Source organism: Coregonus clupeaformis, unplaced genomic scaffold, assembly GCF_020615455.1.
Source record: "Coregonus clupeaformis isolate EN_2021a unplaced genomic scaffold, ASM2061545v1 scaf2037, whole genome shotgun sequence".
NCBI lineage: Eukaryota > Metazoa > Chordata > Actinopteri > Salmoniformes > Salmonidae > Coregonus > Coregonus clupeaformis.
The window spans coordinates 250-18,306 of record NW_025535491.1 but is presented as its reverse complement, the minus strand read 5'-3'; the positions used below and the strand labels follow the sequence as shown (position 1 = coordinate 18,306).

The window sequence follows — 18,057 nt, the reverse complement described above, 5'->3', positions numbered from 1 at the left end:
AAGTAATTCATTTGCATTTTATTGCATGACATAAGTATTTGATACATCAGAAAAGCAGGACTTAATATTTGGTACAGAAACAGAGATCATACGTTTCCTGTAGCTCTTGACCAGGTTTGCACACACTGCAGCAGGGATTTTGGCCCACTCCTCCATACAGACCTTCTCCAGATCCTTCAGGTTTCGGGTCTGTTGCTGGGCATATGGACTTTCAGCTCCCTCCAAAGATGTTCTATTGGGTTCTGGTCTGGAGACTGGCTAGGCCACTCCAGGACCTTGAGATGCTTCTTACGGAGCCACTCCTTAGTTGCCCTGGCTGTGTGTTTCGGGTCGTTGTCATGCTGGAAGACCCAGCCACGACCCATCTTCAATGCTCTTACTGAGGGAAGGAGGTTGTTGGCCAAGATCTCGCAATACATGGCCCCATCCATCCTCCCCTCAATACGGTGCAGTCGTCCTGTCCCCTTTGCAGAAAAGCATCCCCAAAGAATGATGTTTCCACCTCCATGCTTCACGGTTGGGATGGTGTTCTTGGGGTTGTACTCATCCTTCTTCTTCCTCCAAACACGGTGAGTGGAGTTTAGACCAAAAAGCTATATTTTTGTCTCATCAGACCACATGACCTTCTCCCATTCCTCCTCTGGATCATCCAGATGGTCATTGGCAAACTTCAGACGGGCCTGGACATGCGCTGGCTTGAGTAGGGGGACCTTGCGTGCGCTGCAGGATTTTAATCCATGACGGCGTAGTGTGTTACTAATTGTTTTCTTTGAGACTGTGGTCCCTGCTCTCTTCAGGTCATTGACCAGGTCCTGCCGTGTAGTTCTGGGCTGATCCCTCACCTTCCTCATGATCATTGATGCCCCACGAGGTGAGATCTTGCATGGAGCCCCAGCCCGAGGGTGATTAACCGTAATCTTGAACTTCTTCAATTTTCTAATAATTGCACCAACAGTTGTTGCCTTCTCAAGCTGCTTGCCTATTTTCCTGTAGCCCATCCCAGCCTTGTGCAGGTCTACAATTTTATCCCTGATGTCCTTACACAGCTCTCTGGTCTTGGCCATTGTGGAGAGGTTGGAGTCTGTTTGATTGAGTGTGTGGACAGGTGTCTTTTATACAGGTAACGAGTTCAAACAGGTGCAGTTAATACAGGTAATGAGTGGAGAACAGGAGGGCTTCTTAAAGAAAAACTAACAGGTCTGTGAGAGCCGGAATTCTTACTGGTTGGTAGGTGATCAAATACTTATGTCATGCAATAAAATGCAAATTAATTACTTAAAAATCTGGATTTTTGTTTTAGATTCCGTCTCTCACAGTTGAAGTGTACCTATGATAAAAATTACAGACCTCTACATGCTTTTTAAGTAGGAAAACCTGCAAAATCGGCAGTGTATCAAATACTTGTTCTCCCCACTGTGTATATATATATATATATACACACACACAGTATATAATCTATATACACACACACAGTATATAATCTATATACACACACACAGTATATTAACAGTATAACATATACCATAACATACTGTATCATAACACACAGCCTGACAATGTCAACAACTATTTGTAATCATATTATATAAAGAGCCTCTAAACCTACACTTCCTTAATGGGGGTCTGGCGAGAAGAGGAATAATACACCTTGACACCTGGCTTTGTGAAAAATGAAGAGCAATGCAGTTATGATAAATCCCAATGTTAACCTTCTTAAAGGCTCTTACAGGAGATTCCATCTGAGAGAAATTAAATAAGAATCTTCCAGCTTCTATCCTCAATTACCTCTCGCAGCTGGAAACTTTTTAAATTCACAAACTATTATAATCTTTCTATCCTATTCAGAGAGAGAAGAGAGAGAAGGGGATAGGTTGTGAATGCCTGCTGAGAACAGGAGGATGGAAGATTACATGTAGCGTGTAGGAGAAAATGTACTTCATCAAGTTAATACATAACTACAGGAGAAAAGGTACTTCCTTAAGTTAACACATACCTACAGGAGAAAAGGTACTTCCTTAAGTTAACACATACCTACAGGAGAAAAGGTACTTCCTTAAGTTAATAAATAACTACAGGAGAAAAGGTACTTCCTCAAGTTAATACATAACTACAGGAGAAAATGTACTTCCTTAAGTTAACACATACCTACAGGAGAAAAGGTACTTCCTTAAGTTAATACATAACATAACTACAGGAGAAAAGGTACTTCCTCAAGTTAATACATAACTACAGGAGAAAAGTTACTTACTCAAGTTAATACATAACTATAGGAGAAAATGTACTTCCTTAAGTTAATACATAACCACAGGAGAAAAGGTACTTCCTTAAGTTAATACATAACATAACTACAGGAGAAAAGGTACTTCCTCAAGTTAATACATAACTACAGGAGAAAAGGTACTTCCTCAAGTCAATACATAACTACAGGAAAAAAGGTACTTCCTCAAGTTAATACATAACTGCAAGGGAAAAGGTACTTCCTTAAGTTAACACATAACTACAGGAGAAAAGGTACTTCCTTAAGTTAATACATAACTACAGGAGAAAAGGTACTTCCTCAAGTTAATACATAGCTACAGGAGAAAAGGTACTTTCTTAAGTTAATACATAACATAACTACAGGAGAAAAGGTACTTCCTCAAGTTAATACATAACTACAGGAGAAAATGTACTTCCATAAGTTAATACATAACTACAGGAGAAAAGGTACTTCCTTAAGTTAATACATAACTACAGGAGAAAATGTACTTCCTTAAGTTAACACATACAGTGGGGGGAAAAGTATTTAGTCAGCCACCAATTGTGCAAGTTCTCCCACTTAAAAAGATGAGAGAGGCCTGTAATTTTCATCATAGGTACACGTCAACTATGACAGACAAATTGAGAAGAAAAAAATCCAGAAAATCACATTGTAGGATTTTTAATGAATTTATTTGCAAATTATGGTGGAAAATAAGTATTTGGTCACCTACAAACAAGCAAGATTTCTGGCTCTCACAGACCTGTAACTTCTTCTTTAAGAGGCTCCTCTGTCCTCCACTCGTTACCTGTATTAATGGCACCTGTTTGAACTTGTTATCAGTATAAAAGACATCTGTCCACAACCTCAAACAGTCACACTCCAAACTCCACTATGGCCAAGACCAAAGAGCTGTCAAAGGACACCAGAAACAAAATTGTAGACATGCACCAGGCAGGGAAGACTGAATCTGCAATAGGTAAGCAGCTTGGTTTGAAGAAATCAACTGTGGGAGCAATTATTAGGAAATGGAAGACATACAAGACCACTGATAATCTCCCTCGATATGGGGCTCCATGCAAGATCTCACCCCGTGGGGTCAAAATGATCACAAGAACGGTGAGCAAAAATCCCAGAACCACACGGGGGGACCTATTGAATGACCTGCAGAGAGCTGGGACCAAAGTAACAAAGCCTACCATCAGTAACACACTGCGCCGCCAGGGACTCAAATCCTGCAGTGCAAGACGTGTCCCCCTGCTTAAGCCAGTACATGTCCAGGCCCGTCTGAAGTTTGCTAGAGTGCATTTGGATGATCCAGAAGAGGATTGGGAGAATGTCATATGGTCAGATGAATCCAAAATAGAACTTTTTGGTGAAAACTCAACTCGTCGTGTTTGGAGGACAAAGAATGCTGAGTTGCATCCAAAGAACACCATACCTACTGTGAAGCATGGGGGTGGAAACATCATGCTTTGGGGCTGTTTTTCTGCAAAGGGACCAGGACGACTGATCCGTGTAAAGGAAAGAATGAATGGGGCCATGTATCGTGAGATTTTGAGTGAAAATCTCCTTCCATCAGCAAGGGCATTGAAGATGAAACGTGGCTGGGTCTTTCAGCATGACAATGATCCCAAACACACCGCCCGGGCAACGAAGGAGTGGCTTCGTAAGAAGCATTTCAAGGTCCTGGAGTGGCCTAGCCAGTCTCCAGATCTCAACCCCATAGAAAATCTTTGGAGGGAGTTGAAAGTCCGTGTTGCCCAGTGACAGACCCAAAACATCACTGCTCTAGAGGAGATCTGCATGGAGGAATGGGCCAAAATACCAGCAACAGTGTGTGAAAACCTTGTGAAGACTTACAGAAAACGTTCGACCTTTGTCATTGCCAACAAAGGGTATATAACAAAGTATTGAGAAACTTTTGTTATTGACCAAATACTTATTTTCCACCATAATTTGCGAATTATTGCATTAAAAATCCTACAATGTGATTTTCAGGAATTTGTTTTCTCATTTTGTCTGTCATAGTTGACGTGTACCTATGATGAAAATTACAGGCCTCTCTCATCTTTTTAAGTGGGCGAACTTGCACAATTGGTGGCTGACAAAATACTTTTTTTCCCCACTGTACCTACAGGAGAAAAGGTACTTCCTCAAGTTAATACATAACCCCATGAGAAAAGGTACTTCCTTAAGTTAACACATACCTACAGGAGAAAAGGTTCTTCCTTAAATTAATACATAACTACAGGAGAAAAGGTACTTCCATAAGTTAATACATAACTACAGGAGAAAAGGTACTTCCTTAAGTTAACACATACCTACAGGAGAAAAGGTACTTCCTTAAGTTAATACATAACTACAGGAGAAAAGGTACTTCCTTAAGTTAACACATAACTACAGGAGAAAAGGTACTTCCTTAAGTTAATACATAGCTACAGGAGAAAAGGTACTTCCTTAAGTTAATACATAGCTACAGGAGAAAAGGTACTTCCTCAAGTTGTAACATAACAAAACTACGGACTGGTATATTGTGTAGAAGAACAGTCCTTATTATTATTATTATTAGACCTACTGTATCTACATATACATGATAAAACTGTGAAATTAAGTGTATTGTTACGTTCCCCAGCAAGAAAACCAAATAATGCCGCTCAAACAGAAGGCGGAACTAACAAAGAGTCACTGACAACAACCAAAACGAAACAGGAGGGGTTTTAGGAGGGGTTCTGAAAGACACTCATGGGGGTGTCCACTGGAGGTTGACTAGCAACAACAACTGGACCATAAAAGACACCCACCATGAGCGCCCACAAAATTTGCCTAAGAAGAGGCAAACAAAAGAAAACACCACACCAAGCTTAAAGACAGGAAGTAAACCACAAAGTGGAGCAAAACAAAATCAGGGAAATTATTGTTTTTCTGAAAATCAAACTAGGGAGAGCCAACTAAAGGTGTTGACCATCCGCATCTCTCAAGACAAATGGAGCACTGGTCCAGCCACTCTTAAATAGCACCTGGACCAGGACAGGTGAAATACCTTCCCACTAATGAATTGGCAACCAGAACAGGTGTAACACATACTGACTACGTGCTAACGAACTATACATGCTAAAGTCTTAACCTCAAAACATAAATGGAAAAACCAAAACCTGTAACAGTATACTGAACAAAAATATAAACGCAACATGTAAAGTGTTTGTCCTATGTTTCATGAGCTGAAATAAAAGATCCCAGACATTTTCCATACGTTGAAATAAAAGTTCCCAGAAATTGGAACAAAAAGCTTATTTCTCTCAAATGTTCTGCACAAATGTGTTTACATCCCTGTAAGAGAGCATTTACCCTCTGCCAGGATAGTCCATCCACCTGACAGGTGTGGCATATCAAGAAGCTGATTAAACAGCATAATCATTGCACAGGTGCACCTTGTGCTGGGGACAGTAAAAGGCCACTCTAAAATGTGCAGTTCTGTCACACAACACAATGCCACAGATGTCTGAAGTTTTGAAGGAACGTGCAATTGGCATGCTGACTGCAGGAATGTCCACCAGAGCTGTTGCCAGAGAATATATTGTTGATTTCTCTACCATAAGCCGTCTCCAGCGTCGTTTTAGAGAATTTAGCAGTACATCCAACCGGCCTCACAACCGCATACCACGTGTAACCACGCCAGCGCAGGACCTCCATATCCGGCTTCTTCACCTGCGGGATCATCTGAGACGAGCCACCCAGATAGCTGATGAAACTGTGGGTTTGCACAACCAAATAATTTCTGCACAAACTGTCAGAAACCGTCTCAGGGAAGCTCATCTGTGTGCTCGTCGTCCTCACCAGGGTCTTGACCTGACTGCAGTTCGGTGTCGTAACCGACTTCAGTGGGCAAATGCTCACCTTCGATAGCCACTGGCACGCTGGAGAAGTGTGCTCTTCACAGATGAATCCCGGTTTTAGCAGTATCGGGCAAATGGCAGACAGCGTGTATGGCGTTGTGTGGGCGAGCATTAACATTTCATTACATCTAACACAACAAGGGCGAGCCTACAACTACCCTCTGAGTTTTATTCACTGTATCAGCTCATGTACTGTAAAGCTTGTTTTTAATTTACAAAAACATACAGTATCTTTTCAGCTTTCATTCTGATTTAAACACAAGTTGTATATGTGGTCAGTAAAGTAGCAGGAGGAACTCGTTGTGTTTATAGAAGGCTTGCTGAAGCAGAAATAAAGGACCCGTCCCAAATGGCATGTTATTCCCTATATAGTGCACTACTTTTGAAGAAGTGCACTATATAGGGAATAGGGTGCCATTTTGGGACGCAGATGAAGTCATTAAGACTGAACTAGCAGGTCAATATGGAGGGAATTGTCACTGGCTGCTCTGAATGAGCACATTGAGACTGTTTAATTACAACATGTTAATTATCTATAATTATCTATTAATTTATATATGCCTTCTGCAAAAGACAAAAACAAAGAGATTTAGGCAGCAAGACATAGCTGTTGGGTTATTCTTTACAACAGTTTTCTGGAAGAAAGTAATAGGGTTCATTTATCTTTTTACCGAAACTGGGGCGAGGAGAACGCTTTGCTATTGTTTCAACTGCGGACTGGCCCTTTAAGCATGGACTTATTGAAATTTGACCAGAGTATGTCCCAGATCACACCCTATTCCCTGTTTAGTAGGTTTGGGCGATGTCAACATTTGTTGTATTGTGATTATGTACCCATAAATCATTGTGATATACGATGCTATTGCCCCTGTTGGCCATCCCCATATTTTTTTAATATAAAAAAAAACACAAAAACAACAGCTTAAACGACAGTTGGGCAATAGAGCGAAATTGAATGCAACCGGACGAATCATGATGAAAGATAAGGTTTTTGTATGTCTGGGCAGAGTCTAATTGCAAGGGAGCTTGCAATATTTTCTAATATTCCTTTCTGGGGGAGGAGAACAGGTTTGTGTGTCTGTCTGTGTGGCACTCACATGATAGAGCAGGCTGTCTTACTGTAGTGAGCTAGGTTATAGGCCTACATCATGATGGAGCAGTGACTGGCTGATGAGGAACAGGCTGTCTTACTGTAGTGAGCTAGGTTATAGGCCTACATCATGATGGAGCAGTGACTGGCTGATGAGGAACAGGCTGTCTTACCGTAGTGAGCTAGGTTATAGGCCTACATCATGATGGAGCAGTGACTGTCTGAAGAGGAACAGGCTGTCTTACCGTAGTGAGCTAGGTTATAGGCCTACATCATGATGGAGCAGTGACTGTCTGAAGAGGCACAGGCTGTCTTACTGTAGTGAGCTAGGTTATAGGCCTACATCATGATGGAGCAGGCTGTCTTACTGTAGTGAGCTAGGTTATAGGCCTACATCATGATGGAGCAGGCTGTCTTACTGTAGTGAGCTAGGTTATAGACCTACATCATGATGGAGCAGTGACTGGCTGAAGAGGAACAGGCTGTCTTACTGTAGTGAGCTAGGTTATAGGCCTACATCATGATGGAGCAGTGACTGTCTGAAGAGGAACAGGCTGTCTTACTGTAGTGAGCTAGGTTATAGGCCTACATCATGATGGAGCAGTGACTGTCTGAAGAGGAACAGGTTGTCTTACTGTAGTGAGCTAGGTTATAGACCTACATCATGATGGAGCAGTGACTGGCTGAAGAGGAACAGGTTGTCTTACTGTAGTGAGCTAGGTTATAGGCCTACATCATGATGGAGCAGTGACTGTCTGAAGAGGAACAGGCTGTCTTACTGTAGTGAGCTAGGTTATAGGCCTACATCATGATGGAGCAGTGACTGTCTGATGAGGAACATGCTGTCTTACTGTAGTGAGCTAGGTTATAGGCCTACATCATGATGGAGCAGTGACTGGCTGATGAGGAACAGGTTGTCTTACTGTAGTGAGCTAGGTTATAGGCCTACATCATGATGGAGCAGTGACTGTCTGATGAGGAACAGGCTGTCTCACTGTAGTGAGCTAGGTTATAGGCCTACATCATGATGGAGCAGTGACTGGCTGATAAGGAACAGGCTGTCTTACTGTAGTGAGCTAGGTTATAGGCCTACATCATGATGGAGCAGTGACTGTCTGAAGAGGAACAGGCTGTCTTACTGTAGTGAGCTAGGTTATAGGCCTACATCATGATGGAGCAGTGACTGTCTGATGAGGAACAGGCTGTCTTACTGTAGTGAGCTAGGTTATAGGCCTACATCATGATGGAGCAGTGACTGTCTGATGAGGAACAGGCTGTCTCACTGTAGTGAGCTAGGTTATAGGCCTACATCATGGGCTGGATAGAAGCAGTCTACCGTCTTCAGAACGGGATAATAATTGCTTTATTTGCCTCAGAAAAATAAGTAATATTGTTTGTTCTCTCTCTCATAAAGCCACAACAACTTTAGGACAACACTTTCATAAACTAGAATATTTGGGAAATAAGCTGCTGTTCATAACTTTAACTTGTATTAAAGCTTTTATGATAGACCTAGTAGAAGGATAGGTTATTGACCATTTGTTATGATAGTTAAAGTGTCACTCCAGTCTCCTTTTTACCTCATGTAACACCTGATATACATAACGAAAGACACATCTCTATAGGTGGTCCAGGTAAGTCATGGCATAGCTGGTTACCGTCCTGTTGTGTGCTGTCCTGCTGTGTGCTGTCCTGCTGTGTGCTGTCCTGCTGTGTGCTGTCCTGCTGTGTGCTGTCCTGCCGTGTGCTGTCCTGCTGTGTGCTGTCCTGCCGTGTGCTGTCCTGCTGTGCGTTGCGGTGCCAGTCAAGTTGAAATAGGCTAAACCATCGTTTGTCACATCACGATGTCGTCGCCGTCGACGATGGCTGTCAATCCATCGTCTATTGACGATGCTATCGTAAAATCGCCCAATCATATTACAGTGCCTTCAGAAAGTATTCACACCCGTTGACTTATTCCACATTTTATTGTGTTACAGCCTGAACTTAAAATGGATTACATTGAGATTTTTGGTCACTGGCCTACACGCAATACCCCATAATGTCAAAGTGGACTTAGCCAAATACATTTAAACTCAGTTTTTCACAATTCCTTACATTTAATCCTAGTAAAAATTCCCTGTCTTAGGTCAGTTAAGATCAATACTTTATTTTAAGAATGTGAAATGTCAGAATAATAGTAGAGAGAATGATTTATTTCAGCTTTTATTTTTTTCATCACATTCCCAGTGGGTCAGAAGTTTACATACACTCAATTAGTATTTGGTGGCATTGCCTTTAAATTGTTTAACTTGGGTCAAACATTTTGGGTAGCCTTCCACAAGCTTCCCACAATAAGTTGGGTGAATTTTGGCCCATTCCTCCTGACAGACCTGGTGTAACTGAGTCAGGTTTGTAGGCCTCCTTGCTCGCACACGCTTTTTCAGTTCTGCCCACAAATTTGTATAGGATTGAGGTCAGGACTTTGTGATGGCCACTCCAATACCTTGACGTTGTTGTCCTTAAGCCATTTTGCCACAACTTTGGAAGTATGCTTGGGGTCATTGTCCATTTGGAAGACCCATTTGCAACCAAGCTTTAAGTTCCTGACTGATGTCTTGAGATGTTGCTTCAATCTATCCACATAATTTTCCTTCCTCATCATGATGCCATCTATTTTGTGAAGTGCACCAGTCCCTCCTGCAGCAAATTTCAAGCACAGATTCAAAGAAGAGCACCTATTGGTGGATGGGTAATAAAATAAAAAGCAGAGATTGAATATCCCTTTGAGCATGGTGAAGGTATTAATTACACTTTGGATGGTGTATCAATACACCCAGTCACTACAAAGATACAGGCATCCTTCCTAACTCGGTTGCAGGAGAGGAAGGAAACCGCTCAGGGATTTCACCATGAGACCAATGGTAACTTTTAAACATTTACATTTACATTTTAGTCATTTAGCAGACGCTCTTATCCAGAGCGACTTACAGTTAGTGAATCATTTTTTTTTTTAAATACTGGCCCCCCTTGGGAATTGAACCCACAACCCTGGCGTTGCAAACGCCATGCTCTATCAACTGAGCTACATCCCTGCCGGCCATTCCCTCCCCTACCCTGGACGACGCTGGGCCAATTGTGCGCCGCCCATGAGTCTCCCGGTCGCGGCCGGCTGCGACAGAGCCTGGATAGTTAGAGTTTAATGGCTTTGATAGGAGAAACTGTAGATGAATCAACAACATTGTAGTTACTCCACAATACTCACCTAATTGACAGAGTGGAAAGAAGGAAGCCTGTAAAGATTTAAAAAAAAAATACATATCCAAAACTTGCATCCTATAAAAAATATGGCAAAGCAATTCACTGAATACAAAGTTATGTTTGGGTCAAATCCAATACAACACATTACTGAGTATCGCTCTCCATATTTTCAAGCATAATGGTGGCTCCATCAAGTTATGGGTATGCTTGTAATCGTTAAGGACTGGGGAGTTGTTCAGGATAAAAAATAAACTGAATGGAGCTAAGCACAGGCAAAACCCTAGAGGAAAACCTGTTTCAGTCTGCTATCCACCAGACACTGGGAGATAAATTCACCTTTCAGTAGGACAAAAATCTAAAACACAAGGCCAAATCTACACTGGAGTTGCTTACCAAGAAGACAATGAATGTTCTTGAGAGGCCGAGTTACAGTTTTGACTTAAATCTGCTTGAAAATCCATGGCAAGACCTGAAAATGGGTGTCTGGCAATGATCAACTAATTTGACAGAGCCTGAAGAATTTTGAAAAGAATAATGGGCAAATGTTGCACAATCCAGGTGTGGAAATCTCTTAGAGACTTACCTAGAAATACACTCATTTGTAATTGCTGCCAAAGGTGCTTCTACAAAGTATTGACTTAGGAGTGTGAATACTTATGTAAATGAGATATTTCTGTATTTAATTTTCAATACATTTGCAAAAATTTCTAAAAATATGTTTTCACTTTGTCATTATGGATTGTTGTTTGTAGATGGGTGAGAATTACAGATATTTTTTAATCCATTCTGAATTGAGGCTGTAAAACAACAAACTGTGGAGTAAATCCAGAGATGTAAATATTTTCTGAAGGTACTGTATATAGTTCACTACTTTTGACCAGAGTCTTATTGGGCCTATATAGAGAATAGGGTGCCATTTGGGACGCAGTCCAGGATATATTCCTATAGTCCTGAAATTATTCAGGTCCTAGATTAGCCTAGTGAGTCATTCAGGTCCTAGATTAGCCTAGTAGTCAACACATTTCACCTTCATCTTGACCCAGTTGTGAATTGCAGCCCATAAAGTGTGAGAATTGTTTGTTTTGTCAAGTATAAATAACATTTATATGCAATAAGGGTGATATGCTGGCTTCCACTGCTGTGTTGTGGCGTTTTATTAGGACATTTAAAGCCTGTGTAGAACATAATTATTTGTTTGCATAGTTACAGCTTTGGAGCAACCTAATGGCCAATATGTCAGAATGTTGTGTGGTTTTATTTAGGGTATTTTAGCTAACTGAAATTGTTAGTTATTATGTTCGGTTATTAGTCAAATTCAAATTTGAACAAAAATGTGATGGATTAATTGTTCAATTAAAATAAATGATATTGTGGTTCATACCCTTTCCAAAGACAGGTAGTGCATATTTAAAATACAAAGGTGAACTGAGATCAATTATACTTTTCTTCACAACATGATTCTACTTTGAAATGACCTCAACATTGTTGTAGACTCACTTACTACAGGCCAGGGATCCCCCTTGATATGACATCGGTTGATAATCCATCTATAGAAACCATTGATATATGAGTCAACATACCCTTATTCACCCATCATTTAGAAGAATGCTCCCTGAGTGATGCTATAGTTGAAATCAGCACAATGCTACAGTATAGATTCCTCAGTGTCACGATCGTCTGAAGGAGGAGACCAATATCCTCCACCTCCTTGCTACATACAGCATGGCTCCCGGCTATATGTTTTCCTTATTTACCGACTCTGATTCAAATACTTCTTAAAATCTTTCAATACTTATAGTGTTTGCTCTAACCTGCCAGGAGTGCCAGATGGCGGGGTTTGGGAGTGCCAGATGGGCGGGGTTTGGGAGTGCCAGATGGGCGGGGTTTGGGAGTGCTAGATGGGTGGTTTGGGAGTGCTAGATGGGCGGGGTTTGGGGGGTGCCAGATGGGCGGGGTTTTGGGAGTGCCAGATGGGCGGGGTTTGGGAGTGCTAGATGGGTGGGGTTTGAGTGCTAAATGGGTGGGGTTTGGAGTGCCAGATGGGCGGTTTGGGAGTGCCAGATGGTGGGGTTTGAGTGCCAGATGGCGGGGTTTGGGGAGTGCCAGATGGCGGGGTTTGAATTGCCAGATGGGCGGGGTTTGGGTGCCAGTGTGGGATTTGATGTAGATGTGTTTGGGATGCTAGATGGGTGGGGATTGGGTCAGATCGGGGGTTTGGGAGTGCCAGATGGTGGGTTTGGGTGCTAGATGGTCGGGGTTTGGGAGTGCCAGATGGGCGGGGTTTGGGAGTGCCAGATGGGCGGGGTTTGGGAGTGCCAGATGGGCGGGGTTTGGGAGTCCTAGATGGGCGGGGTTTGGGAGTCCTAGATGGGCGGGTTTCAAATCAAATCAAATTGTTTTTGTCACATACATACTTCCTAAACAACAGTGAAATGCTTACTTAAGGGCCCTTCCCAACAATGCAGAGAGAAAGAAAATAGAGAAATAATAGAAAAGTAAAATTGGTAATAATAAATAATAATGCAAAGATAATGTATTTAATATTATTTCAAATAGTATTTGAACCCAGATGTGTTACTGAATGGCTGTGTGCAGTTGTTCATGTGATTTCCACGTGACAACAACTGTATTAGACCCAACAATGATAATGTGTTTTCACAATTAGATAAGCTGCCTATAGATCTGTGGTTACAGTGACTGGTGCCACCTTTACTGTGAGGTGAAGAACAATATGTAACACAGGATTAGATATTGCACATTCTATCCAATGTATATGCTGATGCAACAGACATAACGTACATCATGTAATGTATGCAATGCAATGCAACACAATGCAAACATGCAATACTCTGTCCTATTGCCAATGTAGAAAAACCTCTACTATTTCTGATACGATGACAGTCATTGAAGCGACTGAGTATTCACCCTGTATTGATTCAATGTACAGAATTGAGACGTATCTCAACTCAATCAATTATTTAACCAGCCGTTTCACCACTTTCCATGAATGAGAACTAAAAGTAAACACAATGTGTTGTTAAATGTTCATATTCTATGTGCTGTAATGTGTTATCTACAGTGGGGGAAAAAAGTATTTAGTCAGCCACCAATTGTGCAAGTTCTCCCACTTAAAAAGATGAGAGAGGCCTGTAATTTTCATCATAGGTACACGTCAACTATGATATACAAAATGAGATTTTTTTTTCAAGAAAATCACATTGTAGGGTTTTTAATGAATTTATTTGCAAATGATGGTGGAAACTAAGTATTTGGTCAATAACAAAAGTTTCTCAATACTTTGTTATATACCCTTTGTTGGTAATGACACAGGTCAAACGTTTTCTGTAAGTCTTCACAAGGTTTTCACATACTGTTGCTGGTATTTTGGCCCATTCCTCCATGCAGATCTCCTCTAGAGCAGTGATGTTTTGGGGCTGTCGCTAACACGGACTTTCAACTCCCTCCAAAGATTTTCTATGGGGTTGAGATCTGGAGACTGGCTAGGCCACTCCAGGAATTTGAAATGCTTCTTACGAAGCCACTCCTTCGTTGCCCGGGCGGTGTGTTTGGGATCATTGTCATGCTGAAAGACCCAGCCACGTTTCATCTTCAATGCCCTTGCTGATGGAAGGAGGTTTTCACTCAAAATCTCACTATTACATGGCCCCATTCATTCTTTCCTTTACACGGATCAGTCGTCCTGGTCCCTTTGCAGAAAAAAAGCCCCAAAGCATGATGTTTCCACCCCCATGCTTCACAGTAGGTATGGTGTTCTTTGGATGCAACTCAGCATTCTTTGTCCTCCAAACACGACGAGTTGAGTTTTTACCAAAAAGTTATATTTTGGTTTCATCTGACCATATGACATTCTCCCAATCCTCTTCTGGATCATCCAAATGCACTCTAGCAAACTTCAGACGGGCCTGGACATGTACTGGCTTAAGCAGGGGGGACATGTCTGGCACTGCAGGATTTGAGTCCCTGATGCCGTAGTGTGTTACTGATGGTAGGCTTTGTTACTTTGGTCCCAGCTCTCTGCAGGTCATTCACTAGGTCCCCCGCGTGTGGTTCTGGGATTTTGTGCTCACTGTTCTTGTGATCATTTTGACCCCACGGGGGTGAGATCTTGCGTGGAGCCCCAGATCGAGGGAGATTATCAGTGGTCTTGTATGTCTTCCATTTCCTAATAATTGCTCCCACAGTTGATTTCTTCAAACCAAGCTGCTTACCTATTGCAGATTCAGTCTTCCCAGCCTGGTGCAGGTCTACCATTTTGTTTCTGGTGTCCTTTGACAGCTCTTTGGTCTTGGCCATAGTGGAGTTTGGAGTGTGACTGTTTGAGGTTGTGGACAGGTGTCTTTTATACTGATAACAAGTTCAAACAGGTGCCATTAATACAGGTAACTAGTGGAGGACAGAGGAGCCTCTTAAAGAAGAAGTTACAGGTCTGTGAGAGCCAGAAATCTTGCTTGTTTGTAGGTGACCAAATACTTATTTTCCACCATAATTTGCAAATAAATTCATTAAAAATCCTACAATGTGATTTTCTGGATTTTCTTTTCTCATTTAGTCTGTCATAGTTGACGTGTACCTATGATGAAAATTACAGGTCTCTCTCATCTTTTTAAGTGGGAGAACTTGCACAATTGGTGGCTGACTAAATACTTTTTTCCCCCACTGTATGTTAATATATGTCATTTATTCCCAGGGACGTGGTGTGAACTGAGCATTGACGAGTGTGTGTCGAACCCATGCCAAAACAGCGGGAGGTGCGTGGATGGTCCCAATCGATACCAGTGCTTATGTGCTACAGGCTTCATGGGTTTCCACTGCGAGACCAACATTGATGAATGCATGTCAGGCCCCTGTCTTCACGGGAGGTACACAACGGAAGCTTTCATTATCAGTAGAACTGTTAGTGCTTCTCCTGCTGAAAATAAAACATAGATCCAGGGTAGGAGATGTGTGTTCTTTATAAAGATAAAGTGTTGTTTTTTTAAAGGGGGGAAATGGTTGCAGAAATGGAGGATATAAATGGTGTGTAATGGTGTGTAATGGTGTGTAATGGTGTGTAATGGTGTGTAATAGTGTGTAATGGCAGGTAATGGGAAATAGGGCTTGTGTACTGTACACACGTCGTATCTGCATGTCAGTTTGACCTTTATTACCTCAGTTTAAATTCCCATGAAATAGTGATTTCAGATATTTGCCTTCTCTGTGTTTTGTCTTTTAATATACTAGAGACCTACACCGGAGTGGGAACTGGGGCTTGGTAATGCTATATAGGTCTGTTTTGTTCCTCTGCTTTTTAATACATTTAGAAAGTTTCTCTCCATCTTCCCAGGTGCATTGATGGAGTGGATGTGTATCACTGCCAGTGTGAATGGGGATGGACTGGTGCCAGATGTGAAACTAACACTGATGTGAGTTGAGCTTTATGATAGTTGGGTATCTGGTAAGACCATCCTACTGGGACTCATCATTACATAACATGGTCTCGTTAGGAATATGTTAAAATAGTGTCATTTGGCTAAACATTGTAGTTATATGTCACCCAAACTGACATGAGTTATTTGTCATTTACAGTGACATATGACTTATATTTCACTATGGTGACATAAAATAGTGTAATTTCACTATGGACGCAAGTTTTATATTTTGGAAAAGTGACTGTGCATCGCATCTCCTTATTATACAACATTCCGAAACCTGCCGAACCAGGAAGATCAAGATGATTAGTCACCATTCTAATCAGACCAGAGCTGCTCCAGTGTACCGTCTCTCCTCTTTCCCATCCACAATCATATCGATTCTCCTACAGCATCAGTCAATTGAGCTACATGATCATGTAAGCATCGTATAAATACCTGATTAAAAGGAATCGCCTCACCCTAATCCCTAATTGATTTTAATACCCAGCCCAGCTTCAGTAGGCCTCTAGAGAGAGAACACTGGGCTGATAGAATAGAATGCTAATGCAGCCGGAATGTCTCCCTGAGGTTCCGCTCTGGAATGCACAATCAGAGGCTCTTATTGTCTCCACTTAAAGACACCATTCTAATCTAGAATTCTGCACATACTCTTTTAACTTGTCATCCAACATAGTCAATTACGGTTTTAACAGTCATGTGTTTCATATACAGGCCTATGTATTCATATTCAAGTCATTCTCTTACGATATTGTTTATCTATATATCTGTGTTAGTACCACCTTGCAGTTGTGGATATTTATAGTTACCATATTCGTGTAGAGTAGGTGTGCTAATCTAGGATCAGGCCCCCCTGCCCATGTAATATCAATAATATGATCTAAAAGGTAAACGTGATCTTATCCTACATCAGCACTCCTACTCTGAGACACTTTATAAATACAGGCCCCGGTCTCGTGTTTTACTTGATGCTATTTTCCCATCTACAGGAGTGTTCTTCCAGTCCGTGTCTGAATGGTGGGTCCTGTGTGGACCTGGTTGATAAATATGCATGTTTCTGTCTGGATGGATACAGTGGAAAGAACTGTGACATTGACATAGACGTCTGTCTAGAAACCCCCACCAATGTCTCCCTGTGTTTAAATGGAGGGACTTGTCTCGATGGCGAAGGGTCCAATTTCACCTGCAGGTCAGTGAATCTATTCATCCTGTAGTCATGTGTATGTATAATACATATCAATATATACATATCTGTATTTAATATGTACATGTAGAAACTTTGATTATTTTATATATATATATATATACTTTTGCTCCAAGGACTCATTTGAATAATCCATTGTAAAGACTCATAGATGCTTATAACAAGTTACAAAGCCTGATACCTGTTGGCTGTAAGTGAAGTGGTACAACATTATCCACTGTTATGAAATGCATGTTTTGACACAGTCTATGTATTATGAGTTCAGTTAAATCACCGCCTCCAATCAGACTAAAGTCACGCTGCCCCCTCTTCGCTCAGATTGAGATGCATCTGATTGGTTTAATGTCATGTTGCCACAGCAACAGAACCATGTCATGTCATTTCCTATTAACACCCTCTCCCTCCCCTGTGTGATGGATGAAGTCTATCTCAATCAGAGGAGGCTGGTCTCACTTTAAACCAGAGGACTGTTCATAGTAATGACTGGAATGGAATTAATGAAACACTTCCAAACACATCAAAACACAATGGTTTCCATCCGTTTGTCACCGTTCCGTTGATTCCAGTCCAGCCATTACTATGAGCCGTCCTCCTTCCCTTCACATTCTGATTACGGACAAAACCTGCACTGCAGTAACAGGGTGTAGATTTACCACAGCGTGGGTCCCTCGACGTCTTGCTGTTAATTACATTGTCTTAGCTTTAGCACATATGCTCAGGTTCAGGGCCACAAGTCACTGTGCCCCTAGTGTAAAGACAGAGGTTCGCGTCCCCAAATAGTACCCTATTCCCTACATCTGTTGACCAGAGCCCTACAAGTCCTGGTCTAAAGTAGTGCACTGTAAAGAGGGATAGGCTACCAGTTGGGACGCAGACATGGAAGGGGCTGCCTGTCTGCCTGCAGTAATGTTTTGTCTGTTATCAACCGTTGTCGCGCTGCAGCATCTGGCTCTGTATAC

The 18,057-nt window shown here is 41.7% G+C and overlaps 1 protein-coding gene across 1 annotated transcript in view; it reads left to right on the top strand.

Annotated features, from left to right (window-relative positions):
* The window catches only part of LOC121581632 (protein eyes shut homolog), a gene marked incomplete at both ends in the record, with an annotated part of 79,653 nt that extends 62,570 nt beyond the window's left edge, over window positions 1-17,083 (top strand). Inside the window, 3 exons of the mRNA XM_045219092.1 lie at window positions 15,174-15,345; window positions 15,810-15,888; window positions 16,884-17,083. Coding sequence (XP_045075027.1) covers window positions 15,174-15,345; window positions 15,810-15,888; window positions 16,884-17,083 — 451 coding nt within the window. The remainder of the gene's footprint in view (window positions 1-15,173; window positions 15,346-15,809; window positions 15,889-16,883) is intronic.
* Window positions 17,084-18,057: the final 974 nt, after the last annotated feature.